Raw genomic sequence first — 20,932 nt, forward strand, 5'->3', positions numbered from 1 at the left:
ACCAAATATATGATAAAAAATAATATTATTAATTCGTATATTTTAACAAATTTGATTCGTTTATGGATAGTCACATGTTAAACTATATTTTCGAAGGTAGAGAGAAAACGGCGGATAGCAAAAAGCATATTGCACGGTTATTTTTAGAATATCTAAAAACCGATATACTTTGTGACGTCATGTAATGAATTTTATATTGTTTAACGTTTTAAAACAAATGATATCTGTGATCGATTATTTGACGAAAAAAAAATCTTCAAATACACATACCTGCCAACTTTTCAAAATGCCCATGGGGGTTTTGCGTGCAAGATGGCTGCCATAGTCCTAAAATCCTTCAAGGGGGCCTTTAAATACATTTTAATTTTTGGCTTCTTCATACTTTTATAAGCCTAATGTCATTGAAAATAAATTGTTTTGTTGAAAATTGTTGACAAAATTGCTCTTTCAAAATTTCAATTTGGGAGCCTCCATGGGGGAAATCCCCGCAAATAGTGACAGTTAGCAGGTATGATACATAAGATGTCCACAAAAAAAGTAAATGAAATAACAACTAATATGTTGTTATTGTCAAGGAGACAATGTAATATTTATAAAGTTCCAACAAACCTAAATGACGATTTTGATACAAACATGGTCGGAAATTAATAATATAACAAATATAGCCTTTGTATGAGGTCAATATAGGATATATCGACCCAAAGAAGTATATCGACCTCGGACTTCGTCCTCAGTCAATATACTTCTTTCAGGTCAATATATCCTTGTATCGACCTCATACAAAGGCTATATTTGTATATTATTGTATTGCAAAATATGATATTTCCAATGGAACACAGAATGTAATAATAACTGAGAGTGCAGCATTCTATATTATTATACCTCAATATTTATTTTTCTATATAAAACTATATAAAACAATAGACAAATAAATGTACTATGTTTACAAAAATATCTGAAAAAGAACTTAAGTATGCGAAGGGACAACAAACTTGCTATTTCCCGCACAACCAGTCATTAGGAGTTTTATTATACTGAACAACACAATCATTAACTGTTTATTATACCAAGCCAACTAACTTTCTAAAAGTGTACATATATAATCTGAAAGAAAAGAAAAATGTCACATAACTTGACATACACAAGATGAACTATACGTTTGTTTTTATACGACCGCAAAAATTGAAAATTTTTTGGTCGTATATTTGTATGATGTTGGCGGCGTCGTCGTCGTCCGAATACTTTTAGTTTTCACACTCTAACTTTAGTAAATGTGAATAGAAATCTATGAAATTTTAACACAAGGTTTATTACCACAAAAGGAAGGTTGGGATTGATTTTGGAAGTTTTGGTCCCAACATTTTAGGAATTAGGGGCCAAAAAGGGCCCAAATAAGCATTTTCTTGGTTTTCGCACTATAACTTTAGTTTAAGTAAATAGAAATCTATGAAATTTTGACACAAGGTTTATGACCACAAAAGGAAGGTTGGGATTGATTTTGGGAGTTTTGGTTTCAACAGTTTAGGAATTAGGGGCCAAAAAAGGGCCCAAATAAGCATTATTCTTGGTTTTCGCACAATAACTTTAGTATAAGTAAATAGAAATCAATGAAATTTAAACACAAGGTTTATGACCACAAAAGGAAGGTTGGGATTGATTTTGGGAGTTGAGGTCCGAACAGTTTAGGAATTAGGGGCCAAAAAGGGGCCCAAATAAGCATTTTTCTTGGTTTTCGCACAATAACTTTAGTTTAAGTAAATAGAAATCAATGAAATTTAAACACAAGGTTTATGACCATAAAAGGAAGGTTGGGATTGATTTTGGAAGTTTTGGTCCCAACAGTTTAGGAATAAGGGGCCCAAAGGGTCCAAAATTAAAGTTTGTTTGATTTCATCAAAAATTGAATAAATGGGGTTCCTTGATATGCCCAATCAAATTGTGTATGTAGATTCTTAATTTTTGGTCCCGTTTTAAAATTGGTCTACATTAAGGTCCAAAGGGTCCAAAATTAAACTTAGTTTGATTTTAACAAAAATTGAATCCATGGGGTTCTTTGATATGCTGAATCTAAAAATGTACTTAGATTTTTGATTATTGGCCCAGTTTTCAAGTTGGTCCAAATCGGGGTCCAAAATTAAACTTTGTTTGATTTCATCAAAAATTGAATAATTGGGGTTCTTTGATATGCCAAATCTAACTGTGTATGTAGATCCTTAATTTTTGGTCCCGTTTTCAAATTGGTCTACATTAAAGTCCAAAGGGTCCAAAATTAAACTAAGTTTGATTTTAACAAAAATTGAACTCTTGGGCTTCTTTGATATGCTGAATCTAAACATGTACTTAGATTTTTGATTATGGGCCTAGTTTTCAAGTTGGTCCGAATCAGGATCCAAAATTATTATATTAAGTATTGTGCAATAGCAAGAAATTTTCAATTGGACAGTATTCAGCAATATCAAGAAATCTTCAATTGCACAGTATTGTGCAATAGCAAGAAATTTTCAATTGCACAGTATTGCGCAATAACAAGAAATCTTCAATTGCACAGTGTTGTGCAATAGCAAATATTTTCAATTGCACAGTATTGCGCAATAGCAAGAAATATCTAATTGCACAATATTGTGCAATAGCAAGAAATTTTCATATTTTCAATTGGAGTTATCTTTCTTTGTCCAGAATAGTAGTTGAATCAACTTAAATCATTGCTTTATACAATATACAATGTATATTCACTTTTACTACCAACTGATAAATTAAAACAATCTTTACCATTCAGTGATAACAAGCACTTTTTTTACATTTTAATATGTATTTAAATGAGTAGTTATTGTTGCAAACTCCATTAGAAATTTGAATTGAGATCAGTTTTGGAATAAGGGAAAAGGGGATGTGAAAAAAAAATTGGAGGGGGGGTCAATTTTTTTCATTTCAGATTTCATAAATAAAAAGAAAATTTCTTCAAACATTTTTTTGAGAGGATTAATATTCAACAGCATAGTGAATTGCTCAAAGGCAAACAAAATTTTAAGTTCATTAGACCACATTCATTATGTGTGAGAAACCTATGCTGTGTCAACTATTTAATCACAATCCAAATTTAGAGCTGAATCCAGCTTGAATGTTGTGTCCATACTTGCCCCAACCGTTCAGGGTTCAACCTCTGCGGTCGTATAAAGCTGTGCCCTGTGGAGCATCTGGTTTATAGTTCATGTTGTATTTGTAAATATTTCATTAATTGCAATCAAGACTAGGAATACTTGTGTTAAACTTTCCGTGCATATAATGAATTCTAGCTAAAGTACAACAAATGCAAATACGGTCTAGGAGACAACGACAGAACAATATTATAAATTAAGTACTATATTATATTTTAGATCTTAAAAGAAATGCATCGCTAAGATTTTCTTTCTCTTTTATAAGAGAAATTACGATCGACACAAACATATTATACCGTTTACAATATTAAAGTTTGACGTTGCCAAGCACACAAAATCCAAGCAGAATAGTTAATGACGCCATTATTGTCCAATGAAAAATAAGCATGAAAAAGTATGGGAAATATGATTATAAAACTATTAACCAGGATAATAGTCTTTGAAACTATTGACTGGCAAATAGTCTGTGAAATGAAATAACACAACTATTTCATTATTTTTCATATAGAAAAAACATACTGAGGTATAATAAAAGTCTTAATTTATGAGTAATTATACAATCACAAAAACAGCTTACAACAAAATCAAAGACTATGTAAATGTCTTAATGTGTAATTTCTGAAATAATTAATAAATATTTATTTTTTCAGCAACCCACCTTGTCAGATATGACAATGTATGAATTAAACTTTTCCCTACTAGTAGAACAGATGTTGAGTAAGATAGCTGATCCTGCTTACAGACAGATTATAGTAGAGGTACAGTTTTTAGTACTATAAGGTTGATATTGATAGAACTATTTAATGTAAATTTATTGTAGAGCCTGCAACTTTTGTCGCAGAAAGCTCAACATAGAGATAGTGATCCAGCGGCAGCGGCGGCGTTAGCTAACTTCTTAAAACCTTTATATTTTAGAAGGTGGAAGACCTGGATGCTTCATACTTTGTATATAGATGCCTCATGTTACAAAGTGTTCGTCAGTCACATGTCGCATGTCCTTGACCTCATTTTCATGGTTCAGTGACTACTTGAAAAAAGAATTCTCTCTTATTATAAGTAATAGGATAACTCTATTTTATATGTGCGTACCTTGCAAGGTCCTCATGCCGGTCAGACAGTTTTCACTTGACCTCTACCTCATTTCATGGATCAGTGAACAAGGTTAAGTTTTGGTGGTCAAGTCCACATCTCCGATACTATAAGCAATAGGTCTAGTATATTGGGTGTATGGAAGGACTATAAGGTGTACATGTCCAACTGGCAGGTGTCATCTGACCTTGACCTCATTTTCATGGTTCAGTGGTTATAGTTTAGTTTTTGTGTTTTGGTCTGTTTTTCTTATACTGTATGCATTAGGTCAACTATATTTGGTCTATGGAATGATTGTAAGGTGTACATGTCTAGCTGGCAGGTGTCATCTGACCTTGAACTCATTTTCATGGTTCAGTGGTCAAAGTTAAGTTTTTGAGCTTTAGTCTTTTTTTCTAATACTATATGTAATAAGTCAACTATATTTGGTGTATGGAAATATTTTATGATGTATAATTCAGTCGCACAGGTTTTATTTGACCTTGGCCTCATTTTCACGGTTCATTGCTCTGTGTTAAGTTTTTGTGTTTTGGTCTGTTTTTCTTTTAACTATAAGCAATATGTCAACTATATTTGTTGTAAAGAAGAATTGTTAGTTGAACATGCCTGCCTGGCATGGTTCATCTGACCTTGACCTAATTTTCATGGTTCATCGGTCAATGTTTAGTTTTCTTGATTAATGTTAAGTTTATGTGACAGTTGTAATAAAGCTTTATATTTAGGACTATCAACATAATATCAATAATTAGTAAAGAAGGCGAGACATTTCAGTGTGTGCACTCTTGTTTACTTTTAGTGGCTGCAATTTTCATGGTTTAGGAAGTTATTGTTGTATTTGAATCTGAAGATAGTTATAGACTTTAAAGATAAATGTTATTTAAAGACTTAAACCAATTTTGTTAAATGACTTATATAAATGTTATAAAATGACTTATATAAATGTCATAAAATGACTTATATAAATGTTATAAATGACTTATATAAATGTTATTGAATGACTTATATAAATGTTATAAAATGACTTATATAAATGTTATAAATGACTTATATAAATGTTATTGAATGACTTATATAAATGTTATAAATGACTTATATAAATGTTATTGAATGACTTATATAATTGTTATTAATGACTAACCAGTATATAAATGGTATTAAATGACTAACCAGTAAATAAATGATATTAAATGACTAACCAGTATATAAATGGTATTAAATCACTTATTAGTGCATTTATTTAGATTAATACATGTCTTCATCAAAGAAATTTTCTTTAAAAGAGTAAAATTAAACATAAAGAATAGCACACATCAAAGTTCATAATGTTTATATAACATGCATTAGTTTACAACAGTGTTATAGGTCAAATGAATAAAAATCAAAGCTTTAATGGCCACTCAATATCTTGAAAAGGAGTGCAAAATTATCATTGATGAGTTTATAGCATAGATGCAACGAGTTCTAGACATTAGCTTCACTGAAATTTTATTGCATCTCACCAATAAATGCTATGAATAAAATAGTTAGGTCAGATAACCTCACACAACTTTAATAAATAAATTGAAAATAAAAATCATATCTATGTATCTTGCATCATTTTGCATATCAAATTTGTGATTGGCATTGACTATATATCAACTTTCAGATTGGCATTGACTATATATATATATATATCAGCTTTGAGATTGGCATTGACTATATATATATCAACTTTGAGATTGGCATTGACTATATATATATCAACTTTGAGATTGGCATTGAATATATATTAACTATTATACTGCACTCGTTCTATTTGAGCAGTCAAAATGCGTTGACTGTATATTTCTATGTTAAATACAGTCACTGACCCGATATCACTTTTCCTCATGAATATTTAAATAGAAGTTGCCGAAATAATATTTAATTATTCATACGACCTCTTCAACCTGTTCTTGTTTCCAATGCATACAACGATGCGTGGAACGACTCAACCTTGTTTCTTTTGCAATTATTGGAAAAACATATTTCATTTATTAATATTTTTTGTTTGCAACCTATAAGGCCACACCAATTTAATTCCTTGTTCGACGGACCCGCCCGCACCTATTTTTTTCAAAACAGAATTTTTTTATTTTTTTATAGTCCAGCTTCCGACATCCGGAAATGTAATCATGTCTATATCCCGCACTGTTTTTTTGTAAATATTATAAAAAGATATCAACATTTGTTTTTAAAATCACAGTCTAACCTGTATATATAATGATTTTAAACCCATAAGCACCCCATCACACTGTGTAAATATATGTGTGAATATTTATTTCAGCATGAATTTATCCCACGTAGTAGTACTTCGATTGATAACGGCGGAAATACCTGTGCAGAACAAAACATTGGTTTCTTTCCCCCTTACTTATATCCCCTATCAAAAAAATTTTTGTTGTTAGAATAAAGTGCAAAGAACTTCTGAATGATTTGCCTTCAACTGCAATTATATTGTATGCTGGCGAAACAAAACTATCCATAGCCGCTGCATGTTTATGCACCTGTCCTGATTGATTCAGGGGCCTGTCGTTCATCATTTCTCGTTTGTTGATGTAGGTCATTGGACATGATTGGTATTTTCCCGTTTGGATATATAAATTAGATAGTTGGTTTTCCTATTCGAATTGTGTACACTTATAATTTTGGGGTCCCTTATAGGTTGCTGTTTGGTCTGGATCAAAGCCCTGTGTAAAAGGCCGTACTTTGACCTGTGTTGGTTATAATCAGGTTGGGAACAACCCTCCTTCAAACAAGGGGTCATTTTACTATTGTAGAAAAGGAAACAGAAATACAAAGGATTTGTATACTGCTACTATACAAAACCTCTGAAAACTTAAGATTTTTTTTACTCAAAAAGAGGAGAAATACATCATATTTTAAACAACTTTTCTAAAAGAGGGGTCCACTTATTTTGAATAATATGAAAATATGTTAAAGTTAATGTGACTGTTAACATGGTTTAAGTCCAGAAATATTAAAAAATTCTTGGACATATTTGACCATTTAATACAAGATAGAGATATAGTTCTTTGGGAAAATATGAGCCCTTTTTAATATTTTCAAAACCTACTATTTTATGTTTACAAAAAAAAAATATAATCGCTGGCCCTTACTTTTAAAGCTTCGCTTCAAAAATTTGCAACTTAATATTTTTTTATTAAAATTTTCAAATCGCACACTCGCCATAATTTTTGGAGTCCAAAAATCCGTAGAACAAGAAATTAAATTGGTGTGGCCTAAATCATTAATTTGTTATGCTTCTGGTTGATATTTTAGTCCATTCTCAAATGATTTCGTTCACCATCGAGTGTGGGTTTCAACAGGTTAATGTACATTTCATTGTGTTGAAAATTTCTCCGTGAGCATGATATGAGGCCTTTTTAAAGGGGATTTCCTCAAATATTTACATCAAATGTATAACCTTAACGCATTAAACAACAATTGAAAATGTTTTTTTAGATTGCAGTAAAAAAAACATAATTCCTTCATAGTACTCTGTAATATTATGCTTCTAACAATGGATGTTTTGTTTATTTCAGGCATTTATGGTTGTGTCCACCATGTTGAAAAGAAACCCAGAAGTTACATTTGATCAGGCTGCTAATATGGATAAGGTATTGTAAACTATTTAAGGGGGCTTGTGGGTATAAATCAAATTTTTTTTCTAATATAGGATTTCGCTATATTTTTAGCTCACGTGGCCCGAAGGGCCAAAGTGAGCTTATGCCATCACTTGGCGTCCGTCGTCGTCTGTCGTCGTAAACTATTTCAAGAATCTTCTCCTCTGAAACTACTAGGCCAAATACTTCCAAACTTTAACTGAATGTTCCTTAGGGTATCTAGTTTATAAATTGTATTGACAGTTTTGATCTATCAACAAACATGGTCGCCATTGCTAAAAATAGAACATAGGGGTCAAATGTAGTTTTTGGCTTATAACTCAAAAACCGAAGCATTTAGAGCAAATCTGACATGGGGTAAAATTGATAATCAGGTCAAGATCTATCTGCCCTGAAATTTTCAGATGAATCGGACAACCCGTTGTTGGGTTGCTGCCCCTGAATTGGAAATTTTAAGGAAATTTTGCTGTTTTTGGTTATTATCATGAATATTATTATAGGTAGAGATAAACTGTAAACAGCAAAAATGTTCAGCAAAGTAAGACCTAAAAATAAGTCAACATGACTGAAATGGTCAGTTGACCCCTTTAGGAGTTATTGCCCTTTATAGTCAATTTTTAACCATTTTTAGCTCACCTGGCCCAAAGGGCCAAGTGAGCTTTTCCCATCACTTGGCGTCCGTCGTCGTCGTCCGTCGTCGTCCGTTGTTCGTCGTCGTTAACTTTTACAAAAATCTTCTCCTCTGAAACTACTGGGCCAAATTAAACCAAACTTGGCCACAATCATCATTGGGGTATCTAGTTTAAAAAATGTGTGGCGTGACCCGGCCAACCAACCAAGATGGCCGCCATGGCTAAAAATAGAACATAGGGGTAAAATGCAGTTTTTGGCTTATAACTCAAAAACCAAAGCATTTAGAGCAAATCTGACATGGGGTAAAATTGTTTATCAGGTCAAGATCTATCTGCCCTCAAATTTTCAGATGAATCCGACAACCCGTTATTGGGTTGCTGCCCCTGAATTGGTAATTTTAGGGAATTTTTGCTGTTTTTGACTATTATCTTGAATATTATTATAGATAGAGATAAACTGTAAACAGCAATAATGTTCAGCAAAGTAAGATTTACAAATAAGTCAACTTGACCAAAATGGTCAGTTGACCCCTTTAGGAGTTATTGACCTTTATAGTCTATTTTTAATCATTTTTCGTAAATCTTTGTAATCTTTTACAAAAATCTTCTCCTCTGAAACTACTGGGCCAAATTAATCCAAACTTGGCAACAATCATCTTTGGGATATCTAGTTTAAAAAATGTGTGGCCTGACCCTGCCAACCAACCAAGATGGCCGCCATGGCTAAAAATAGAACATAGGGGTAAAATGCAGTTTTTGGCTTATAACTCAAAAACCAAAGCATTTAGAGCAAATCTGACATGGGGTAGAATTGTTAAACAGGTAAAGATCTATCTGCCCTGAAATTTTCAGATGAATCAGAAAACCCGTTGTTGGGTTGCTGCCCCTGAATTAGTAATTTTAAGGAAATTTTGCTGTTTTTGGTTATTATCTTGAATATTATTATAGATAGAGATAAACAGTAAACAGCAATAATGTTCAGCAAAGTAAGATTTACAAATAAGTCAGCATGACCAAAATGGTCAGTTGACCCCTGAAGGAGTTATTGCCCTTTATAGTCAATTTTTAACCATTTTTCGTAAATCTTAGTAATATTTTACAAAAATCTTCTCCTCTGAAACTACTGGGCTAAATTAATCCAAACTTGGCCACAATCATCTTTTGGGTTAGTAGTTTGAAAAATGTGTCCGGTGACCCGGCCATCAAACCAAGATGGCCGCCATGGCTAAAAATAGAACACGGGGTAAAATGCAGTTTTTGGCTTATAACTCAAAGCCCAAAGCATTTAGAGCAAATCTGACAAAGGGTAAAATTGTTTATCAGTTCAAGATCTATCTGCCCTGAAATTTTCAGATGAATCGGACAACCCGTTGTTGGGTTGCTGGCCCTGAATTAGTAATTTTAAGGAAATTTTGCTCTTTTTGGTTATTATCTTGAATATTATTATAGATAGAGATAAACTATAAACAGCAATAATGTTCACCAAAGTAAGATTTACAAATAAGTCAACATGACTGAAATGGTCAGTTGACCCCTTTAGGAGTTATTGCCCTTTAAAGTCAATTTTTAACCATTTTTCGTAAATCTTAGTAATCTTTTACAAAAATCTTCTCCTCTGAAACTACTTGGCCAAATTAATCCAAACTTGGCCACAATCATCTTTTGGGTTAGTAGTTGAAAAAATGTGTCCGGTGACCCGGCCATCTAACCAAGATGGCCGCCATGGCTAAAAATAGAACATGGGGTAAAATGCAGTTTTTGGCTTATAACTCAAAACCCAAAGCATTTAGAGCAAATCTGACACGGGGTAAAATTGTTTATCAGGTCAACATTTATCTGCTCTGAAATTTTTAGATGAATCAGACAAACCGTTGTTGGGTTGCTGACCCTGAATTGTTAGTTTTAAGGAAATTTTGCTGTTTTTGGTCATTATCTTGAATATTATTATTGATAGAGATAAACTGTAAACAACAATAATGTTCAGCAAAGTAAGATTTACAAATAAGTCAACATGACCGAAATGGTCAATTGACCCCCTTAGGAGTTATTGTTCTTTATAGTCAATTTTTAACAATTTTCATAAAATTTGTAAATTTTTACTAACATTTTCCACTGAAACTAATGGGCCAAGTTCATTATAGATAGAGATAATTTTAAGCAGCAAGAATGTTCAGTAAAGTAAGATGTACAAACACATCACCATCACCAAAACACAATTTTGTCATGAATCCATCTGCTTTCTTTAATATCCACATAGACCAAGGTGAGCGACACAGGCTCTTTAGAGCCTCTAGTTTGTTATTATCTTGAAAATTATTATAGACAGAGATAAACTGTATACAGCAATAACGTTCAGCAAAATAAGATCTACAAATAAGTTCACATGACCAAAATAGTCAATTGACCCCTTAAGGAGTTATTGCCCTTTATAGTTAATTTTTAACATTTTTCATAAATTTTTGTAAATTTTTAGAAAATATTTTCCACTGTAATTACTGGGCCAAGTTCATTATAGATAGAGATAATTGTAGCAACAAGAATGTTCAGTAAAGTAAGATCTACAAACACATCACTATCACCAAAACACAATTATGTCGTGAATTTATCCGTGTCCATTGTTTAATATGCACAAGACCAAGGTGAGCGACACAGGCTCTTTAGAGCCTCTAGTTCATAAATCTTAGTTATCTTTTACAAAAATCTTCTCCTCTGAAACTACTGGGCCAAATTGAACTAAACTTGGCCACAACCATCATTGGGGTATCTAGTTTGAAAATTGTGTCCGGTGACCTGGCCAACCAACCAAAATGGCCGCCATGGCTAAAAATAGAACATAGGGGTAAAATGCAGTTTTTGGCTTATAACTCAAAAACCAAAGCATTTAGAGCAAATCTGACATGGGGTTAAATTGTTTATCAGGTCAAGATCTATCTGCCCTGAAATTTTCAGATGAATCTGACAACCCATTGTTGGGTTGCTGCCCCTGAATTGGTAATTTTAAGGAAATTTTGCTGTTTTGGTTATTATCTTGAATATTATTATAGATAGAGATAAACTGTAAACAGCAATAATGTTCAGCAAAGTTAGACTTACAAATAAGTCAACATGACTGAAATGGTCAGTTGACCCCTTTAGGAGTTATTGCCCTTTATAGTCAATTTTTAACCATTTTTCGTAAATCTTAGTAATCTTTTACAAAAATCTTCTCCTCTGAAACTACTGGGCCAAATTAATCCAAACTTGGCTACAATCATCTTTTGGGTATCTAGTTTAAAAAATGTGTCGGGTGACCCGGCCATCCAAACAAGATGGCTGCCACGGCTAAAAGTAGAACATAGGGGTAAAATGTCAAAAACCAAAGCATTAAGATCAAATCTGACTGTGGTTGAATTGTTTATCAGGTCAAAATCTATCTGCCCTGAAATATTTAGATGGATCGGACACATTGCTAGGTTGCTGACCCTGAATTGGTAATTTTAAGGAAATTTTGCAGTTTTTAGCTCACCTTTCCTAAAAGGAAATGTGAGCTTTTCTCATCACTTGGCGTCCGTCGTCGTCGTCTGTCGTCGTTAACAATTTTTCAAACATCTTCTCCTCTGAAACTACTGAATGGATTTGGATGAAACTTAGCATGATTGTTCCTTAGATTATCCTGCACAAAGTTTGTGCTTCGATTTTTGATCCGTCAAAAAACATGGCTGCCGTTACTTAAAATAGAACATAGGGGTCAAATGCAGTTTTTGGCTTATATCTCAAAAACTAAAGCATTTAAAGCAAATCTGACATGGGTTAAAATGTTCATTAGGTCAAGATCTATCAGCCCTGAAATTTTCAGATGAATCAAACAACCCATTGTTGGGTTGCTGCCACTTAATTGGTAATTTTAAGGAAATTTTGCAGTTTTTGGTCATTATCTTGAATATTATTATAGATAAAGATAAACTGTAAACAGCAAAAATGATCAGCAAAGTAAGATCTACAAATAAGTTAATATGACCAAAATTGTCAATTGACCCCTTAAGGGGTTATTGTCCTTTAATGACAATTTTTCACAATTTGTTCATCATATTTGCTAACTTTAAAAAATCTTCTCCTCTAAAACTACTCAACCAAATTCAACCAAACTTCATTTGAATGATCAGTAGGGTGTATAAAATAAAGTTTGTGTTTTATTTTCTATTTCGTCAAAAAACATGGCCGAAGGCATTGTTTACCAGGTGAGCGATTCAGGCTCTTGAGAGCCTCTTGTTTTTATATATGAACTTTATCATATACTTAAAAGAAAAATGAAATAAAAAATGGGGTCACCGTTCATTTAAGCTCACAATCTGCCGCCGGAAGAAGCATACATTTTTGTTAATGTCTTTTTTTTCTGTTGAGCTAATAGGAGAAATAGAGGTAATATCGAAATAAAAAATTAACCTAATTACAGAAATCGCTTAAATTTTACAATTATTTAGTTTATGTACAGCTCATTTGAAAACAGTAATACAAAATATAGGTCACCGATGAGTTAAAAAAGATATTTCAAATTTAATGCCAAAAAAGAGCATTTTTGCACCAAAGGGAGATCATTTGGAGCTTTTTCAATGATATAAACATTTTAAAAGTCATCTGGGGCCAAACCGAATCGTTTTTTTGGGTTGAATTTTGTACCATATCATAAAGTAATAACTAATAGTGTAATAAATAAAATTTTTAATGAAAAAATAAAGGTTTAATTTTTTGCTGAAATTTTTGTACCCACGAGCCACCTTAATAAAAAAAATTTCTTCATTCTTTGGCAATTAAACCTTTCTGGACCGATAGTTCAAGACCATTAAATCAAAAAAGTGTGGTTGCCGAATATCTCTGTACATTATTGACTGAGTTTAAGGGTATAACCTCTATCAGCTTACTGGATGAATCTAATTGTGCAAGGTGTTAGAGAAATTGAAGATTCTGAGGAATGCTGAAGGCACTAGAAAGGGATTTTTGGTTCTCTAATTTTTGTGCTATTTTTTTACATTTCCTGATCGGTGTGAGAAAAATATTTCTCCTCATTAGTGAAAAATATGTTCTCGGCAAATGATTTGTTGAAATTTGATTGTGACGTTAAATTTTCTAGTTTTCTTCTGAATTTTCTTATTGTGACGTCATGAAAAAAGGCCACCATGCCTGATGACGTCACATCAAAAGAACACAGCTTTCGTCAAATCTTTGAAAAGTAAAGATAAAATTCATTAGAGAAACAGAAACCACCACTGTAACTCGTGTATAACGATATTTCTCCACTCTCAACAGTTAAATTTTAATTATTTAAAAAGCTCTGAAAGCCTCACGCTTTAAATATTGAAATTTAACTGTCGAGTGGAGAAATATCGTAATATGTATCAAAAATGAAAAGTTATTTGATAATCATTAGAAAATTATATTCTCACAGAGTTACTCATGGATTATTGGATTTGTTCTAGCTCAATATTTAAATTATCAAAATTTAAATATCTCGTTTGGATAAATCCGATATCCACTGGTACCAGTGTAAGAATCTATATTATGCAAATCATACACCAAAAACATGCAACTGTGATGAAAGCACTGAAGTTGTCTTGTAATTATTTTGCAGATTATTCAAGACTCTTTTGAAGATTTTCAGAGAGATAAAGCTAGGGACAAAGGATCTGAAAAACAAGATGACATGAGAATTTTCTTTAACACTCCTCCAAATGTTAAACATGGTACAACCAGCTACATAACCAAAGCTGTACTCAGAACTCTTCTAGAAGGAGAAATCAAATTTGTAAATGAAGAAATGTGTCATATTACTTAATGTGTAGTTGATGCCTTAATAATACAAATATCAACGAATCTCAGAAAATATCAAATATATAAAATTGAACATGATACACGAGTGTCACATCATGATCATGCAAAAAGAATATCACTTCAAAGAACTACTGTGAAAGTTTTTTTTTAATTTAGACTTATTCTAGCAGAATGAAGAATGAAAGATGGTAAAACCACCAACATTTTGTTCTCATTTTTTTAATTAAATAGAACCAAATTGTTTACTAGCTTTAGAACAAATTCAGGAATGAAAGGCCCACAACCTTCCATATGTCTTTGTCTTGTAACATTTTTGTGAACATTTTTTTATTTTATAGATTTTTATTTGCAAGTGCTTTTTTATAACCAGTTTTATGGTTCCAATGCAATGTATGTTTCTTGTGTATATTTAATATTTAAGCATATATGTGATTGTGGTAAATGTTTGTCATGTAATAAGAACAAATGTGATGGTACAGAGACTGTGATATACATTCTAACATATTAAATACCTGGATACCTGCATCTATGGGATGATATTATATCCATGACTTTATTTGTCGCCTGGCATAATGATTATTCAGGTCATTATTTTCCTTGTGATAATCTTTGCCTTAGCACAAATATTGAAGAAAAAAAGAAGACAAAAATCCTTTTTAATATGATATTGTTTGTGCTGTCAGTTTTTGCCAACAAAGAGTTATTAAGATCATGGGAAAGAGATTCAAAATCTTTTATTCAGAGTAATTAAATGTTCGATACCAGTTTTATTATGCAAGACACATGAAACACTTTCCTCATATATGCTCAAAACCAAATGTATCTGGGAAACTAAATATTAAAATGTTTGGGAACATATGAACTGAAATGGTCTAACCAGAATAGCCAGACCATTTAAGGTCAACTTTACCTGAATGTGTAAACAATTATATAATTTAACTATATATTAACTATTCAAATCATGATTATCATGCCAGAGAAGATAAGCTCTCTTCTTACTGTTTAAACAGGCATGTTGTTTATGAATAGGAATAATCTTTATTTGGTATTATGAAGACTTAAAAGGTTGAAAATCGGAATGCATAACAAATTAAAAAGTATCCAAATAATAATATCTGATTGAAGGCTTTGTAATTTGAAGATATCAAAAATAAAAACTGGTGTCATACTTACAGTGTTGTAAATTTTTTCCTAATAAATGAACTGATTGAAATTTTGATTTATAGTAAATAGTTATCAAAGGTACCAGGATTATAATTTAGTACGCCAGACGCGTTTGTTGTTAAGTGTTTTTTTCTTCAAATTCAGATATACAGTGCCAATATGATAAATATTGTTTTTTACAAAGGAAGCTTAATAGTGCAACTTAACTTCAAAATTCATGATTAGAAGCATTGGAAATGAAAGTATCCAAGATAGCCAAAAACTTACAGTAAAGGTCAAATATGACCAGATATAAAAGTTGAAACTTAAAGAATTGTCAGATTTTTACAAAAATTATGAATTTGACCTTGGCATCAAAGCAATAGTTCCTATATTTGTACAAAAACATACAGTAAGTTCATAAAGAAATATGCATTTCTTGATTATTGATTTGAAGATCTATTTTTTTACGTTAAAATTTAAAAAAAAAAAAGGTTTTAATAGCTTTAATGTTGAATTATAGTACGCTGTTCTGATTCTGAGGTTGCCTGAAATTTGTTGTTTTGGTTTTAAAAAAAAAAAAAAAATGTATAGTAAATTGAAATAACTCTCATCATGTCTGTTTTATTCCGCTTGAATTATTATAATTGATTTTGTCTAAAGATTGGCAAATTATGTCCTCCCATATCATTTTGCCAAAGAAAAAAATACTGGATTACGGTAGGCAAATAAAAGCCAACAACTGATATTGGACTTTATCTTACCTCCTATACATTTCTAGGAACATGATTGGTTAAAAGCGTCCTCGTGGAAACCATGTATATTTAATATTAGGTTAGTTGGGAGGCGAGGCTTATTTCATACACTGCTAGTAGTGGAGTTACGTCCCTTTATATTCCATATAAGGTAATAAGGAGGCGGGGCTTATTTCATACACGGTTAGTAGTGGTGTTACGTCCCTTTAGAAAAACAAAACAGGACTGAGAAAAAATCTTAAAGGTTTCGACAGACAAAGAAAGTGAAATAAATTCATAAAACACATTTAAATCTAACAAGTTGTCATTGTTGGCATCTGTGTTTGTAGGATCAAAGGAAAAAGTTTTTTAATCATGTTAATGCTAACTGCATTGAAGACTTGCTCATTTTGATAGGTCACTAGTCTAAATTTTACACGTTAAGATAGTCGGTAAGATAAATTCGTTACATAGTGTGCTAGTGACGTAATACGGTATATATATGTGGTCAGTAAATTCCAAATGGGGATTCGAGCTTCGCTCTCACCCCATATGGAATTTACTGACCCCATATATACCGTATTAGGTCACTAGCACACTATGTAACTCATAATATGATGATCCTTGAGAACATGCAAATCTTCCTCTGAAGTGAATTGTATACTTCCTCAGGTTATTATTTTTTATGCATACGGGCCCTGTATTCAATAAAAGTATTATTCATTTCAAAATCTTTATCAAATTTTATATCATGAATCCCTTTCAATAGTAAGTTTTTAAAAACTGTTGTCAATGATCAAAGTCAACTGTATATGTAAGAATTGTAACCAAGAACAACATTTTAACCATAAGTCTTTTATCTGATCATAGGTGCTAATAGTGTATTTGTTATCTTATGCAATATAGCTAAGATCATAAAATACTCAATCCACAAAAAAAACAAAACAAACCCAACACACACAAAGACTGGTTAGATTTGTCAGATGTTTGCTGTTGTGACAATATCCTATCTTGAACATTTAATCATAGATAAATTATCTTTTTTTTCAAAGTTTAACTTTTATTTGGAGTCCTTGTAGATGTCATTAACAAACCAAGCTTAAACTTTTGATCATAAAGGGTAATAAACATGAAGTTATGCACCTTATTTAAAAAACAAGTTGGATGATATCGATATTTATATATATATATATCTATATTTGATAAAAAAAAAATAACTACTGCACTAAATAGAATGGCCAAATCTTGCTTATTTTTCAGGTAATGTGCTTGTGCCCCAGTATTTCTAGGGTTTCTCATGTATTTAACCTAGTCATTTTCAATTATTTGATCTGGCAGGTGACATCTAACATCTCACTAAGAGAATCACAGCTAAGGGTGTTTATTTTATTTCGATCCTTACTGCCAACCTTGTCATCAATTAACAAATCAATTTGACCTTTTTTATTTTAGATATATTAACATACAAAGGAATTGAAAAATATTCAAAATGACTAACTTTAGAAAGATGATCTCACTTTTATGTGTATCTGATCTGGTATTAGCTGTTATATTTCTTAAAAATGATAGTATTTTAGAATTTGTGACCAATGAAAAATTTTCCATCTGATAATACCATCACTGAGATTATTAAATGAAATACTAACGGATAATTTCTATAAACAATTTTGTATATCTTACAAAGCATTCCACTTGCCTTAAGTGTTTTTTTTCTGATTAATTCTAAAGATTTCATACTTTAAAAGTCGTATATACTGTTCTTGCCTTTAACAGATTGAGCTTGCATAATGCCATAATGCTAATTGATTAATAATGGCTCTTGGAACCCTCAACACTATAAACTGAATAATGTCAATCGTTATATTCCACCGATCTCGGTCTAATCTCCGATTGCTACATAAATCGATAGGCTAGAGGGCGCAGAATTATTTGAGTTATCAACACTAGTCAAAATACAGATGATTATATATCTTCAATTATCACCCTTCACAGGGCATCTGTTTGATCTCCATATTAATAAAAAAAAATCTAATTTCTTTAAACATATAGGTTTTCATTGAACTTAAACTACAGAATAAATACATTCTATTATTTTCTCATTTTGACTTTAATAAATCAGATATGAGCAACAGTAGTACCTTACAAAATATTTGATGCAAGATATATTTTCTAAATATAAATAGTAGTTTTTAAGTATCTATTTTACTCCAATACCTGTCGGGGTCAAACTGTTGCTCATACTTGAAGTATTTGTGAGTATTTGTCAAGTTCTAGTTTGTCTGTATATTGTTAGTTATTTTTATTGCCTGTCTAATTTGTTAAACTTGTTCTATAATTATTGTAATGCTAGGAAGAATTACTTTTTCCATACATAAATGTTATCGGACAAATACCTAATGACTTTTGACCTTTGCCCTGTAGCAAAATTGGCAGACATAACTTACTGAGTAGTTTACGGTATTATTAAAAGTATTAGTACCTGGTCATTCATGGTCAATGACATGTTTGAAGGTAATATTACAACACTATTACATGTACATGTAGTAGATTACCTGATAAACCACCTTTTTTTATTCATAAATGGTAATTTATACATTTTATGTAATTCTTACATTTTCTAATTTCTGATCGAAATCCATTTATTTATTTTCCCCACTTTTATGAAAAGAAGTAAAATTATCTGTAATAGACCATACTTTTAAGCTTGCTCATCTTGACTTTTTTTTTTATTTAGAATAAAGGATATGTCAAAATTACTTCTTTTTTTTTATTTTGTTTTGGGGGGGGAGGTGTTACTGTATAACAGTGATTTTTCATTTATAGAAATTCATAAGTTGTTTTCTTATTAAATTTTGAATGCTTTTCTTGAATTTGATAAAGATAATGCTGAATGTTTGCTAAGGATTACACTTCTTAGAAGATTTCTTTTTCTTTTTATTGAAAAATGACAATGTGTTGTTTTTTTTAACTATATGTCCATACTTTAATACTAAGTTATGGGGCGTAAAAAAAATGTCACTGCATTGCTTATCTCCTTGCATGAGAATTTATTTATCTGCGTAAATATTTTGTCATGTGTTCTTATTTTTATACAAACAAATGCTAGTAACTTAAAAGTAAAATTAATAAATAAATGTGCTTCTTTTATTTTATTAAAACAAAATTTATTACGGCTATTAACCAATATTCAATTTAGATAGAAATGAAAACAATATCACAATTCCCTCTAATTTTCAATTCTTCTTATTTGAAACTGTATTACATTTGATCTCATGATAAATAGGGGGAGGGGATCTTAAGTAAAAAAAATGCCAAAACCTGAATTCCAGTGGATATTTCATTATGATATGTCCATTTCTGAAACATGATATAACTAGATCCCAAATTCCTGAATTTCTGACGATTAACGGACTTTTCATGAATCCCTAAATATGGTCCTTCATCTCCTTATAAATGTCAATAATAAATTTTATAATTTTTTTTTCCAAATCCTAATTTTTTATTTTTATTTGTTTTGAAAACCGCAATGAATATATTCAACTATTTCTAGGATAAAAGTATATTTTGAGAGCTGTTTTTGTAACCTTTAAATTTAAGTTGCTATCAGTTAATTGATTATTTAATTATGTACCATGTATGTAAATGTAATATTATTGATTTTTTACTTATAATTTATACATGTATTGTCAAATGTCATTGTATGTAAATTTGACAGTTTGTTTTTCAGTTGTTATCTGATATTAACAGATAATGTCAGTTTGTTGGGTTGTTTTTATTTTTAGTTTGTTATTATCTATAATTAAATTGAATAATCAGAATTAATTGTGTCGAATTTTATTACATTAAGCATAAAATTAACATATTGTGTATACCACCATTGAAAATTACATAAATTTTCTCAGTATAATGAGAATTATCTTTGACAGAGAAGAAAGGTAATTAGACCTTTTGTTGAAAGTCAGAGGTGTCATAAGTTTGTAGGGCAAAACTGGTTTTAAAAACATTATTTTGGTAAATGGGGATAATTTAATTAAATCCTTTCTTTTCAATTGTTCAGAATCTAATGTTTGGGGTTACAGTTGTTGATTGTTTTATAAAGCTTTGTACTTTTACAACATACTTGTTGTGTAACAGTATTTTTCTCAAATATTGCTGCCACAACTTCATTGGATTATTCCAGAATTTCCAGCTTCTGCATTGCATTATTTATTTTTGTTCCCCCTTCTATATAAAATCTCTGGGTCAAGTTTGTAAAGGTTTACAATGATATAACACATTTTTTTTTAGTAAGATATCTTCAATCCAACCAACAAACAAAAAAAGGATTTTAATTAACTTCACAAAATCATCTTTACACAAATCACAAGTCTTCCCTTTGCAGTGCAAAATATATTTCTGTTGGTTTATAATTTATGTTGAAATAAAATATGCAGTGACCTAAGGTTTATTGTCCATGACTTTTGAGTACCTTTTAAAAGATATGGTCAAGTGGAATGTCAATTTGCAATTCAAGTTACATTATAAACTTGTGACTGACGAAAAACAGACATGTGCATCACAATACCTCCATCCCCCTCGGAGTGTGTCTGATTCTTAGTGAGTTTATATATTAGTTTCAAAATTATATAATGATCTATCAACCAACATGGTCATCATGACTTAAATCAGAATAAAGTGTAAAAATAAAGTGTCCAACATTTCCAAAGGTCATTAACCAGTTAGCATCTTTG

The 20,932-nt window shown here is 31.2% G+C and overlaps 1 protein-coding gene across 1 annotated transcript in view; it reads left to right on the forward strand.

The window, feature by feature from the left end:
* The window catches only part of LOC143079666 (phosphorylase b kinase regulatory subunit beta-like), a 46,486-nt gene extending 26,466 nt beyond the window's left edge, over positions 1-20,020 (forward strand). The window contains exons 21-23 of the mRNA XM_076255135.1: positions 3,806-3,913; positions 7,808-7,882; positions 14,126-20,020. Coding sequence (XP_076111250.1) covers positions 3,806-3,913; positions 7,808-7,882; positions 14,126-14,329 — 387 coding nt within the window. The 3' untranslated portion in view covers positions 14,330-20,020. The remainder of the gene's footprint in view (positions 1-3,805; positions 3,914-7,807; positions 7,883-14,125) is intronic.
* The last annotated feature ends 912 nt before the right edge of the window (positions 20,021-20,932 follow it).

The sequence above is a fragment of the Mytilus galloprovincialis genome, chromosome 6 (genome assembly GCF_965363235.1).
Source record: "Mytilus galloprovincialis chromosome 6, xbMytGall1.hap1.1, whole genome shotgun sequence".
Lineage (NCBI taxonomy): Eukaryota > Metazoa > Mollusca > Bivalvia > Mytilida > Mytilidae > Mytilus > Mytilus galloprovincialis.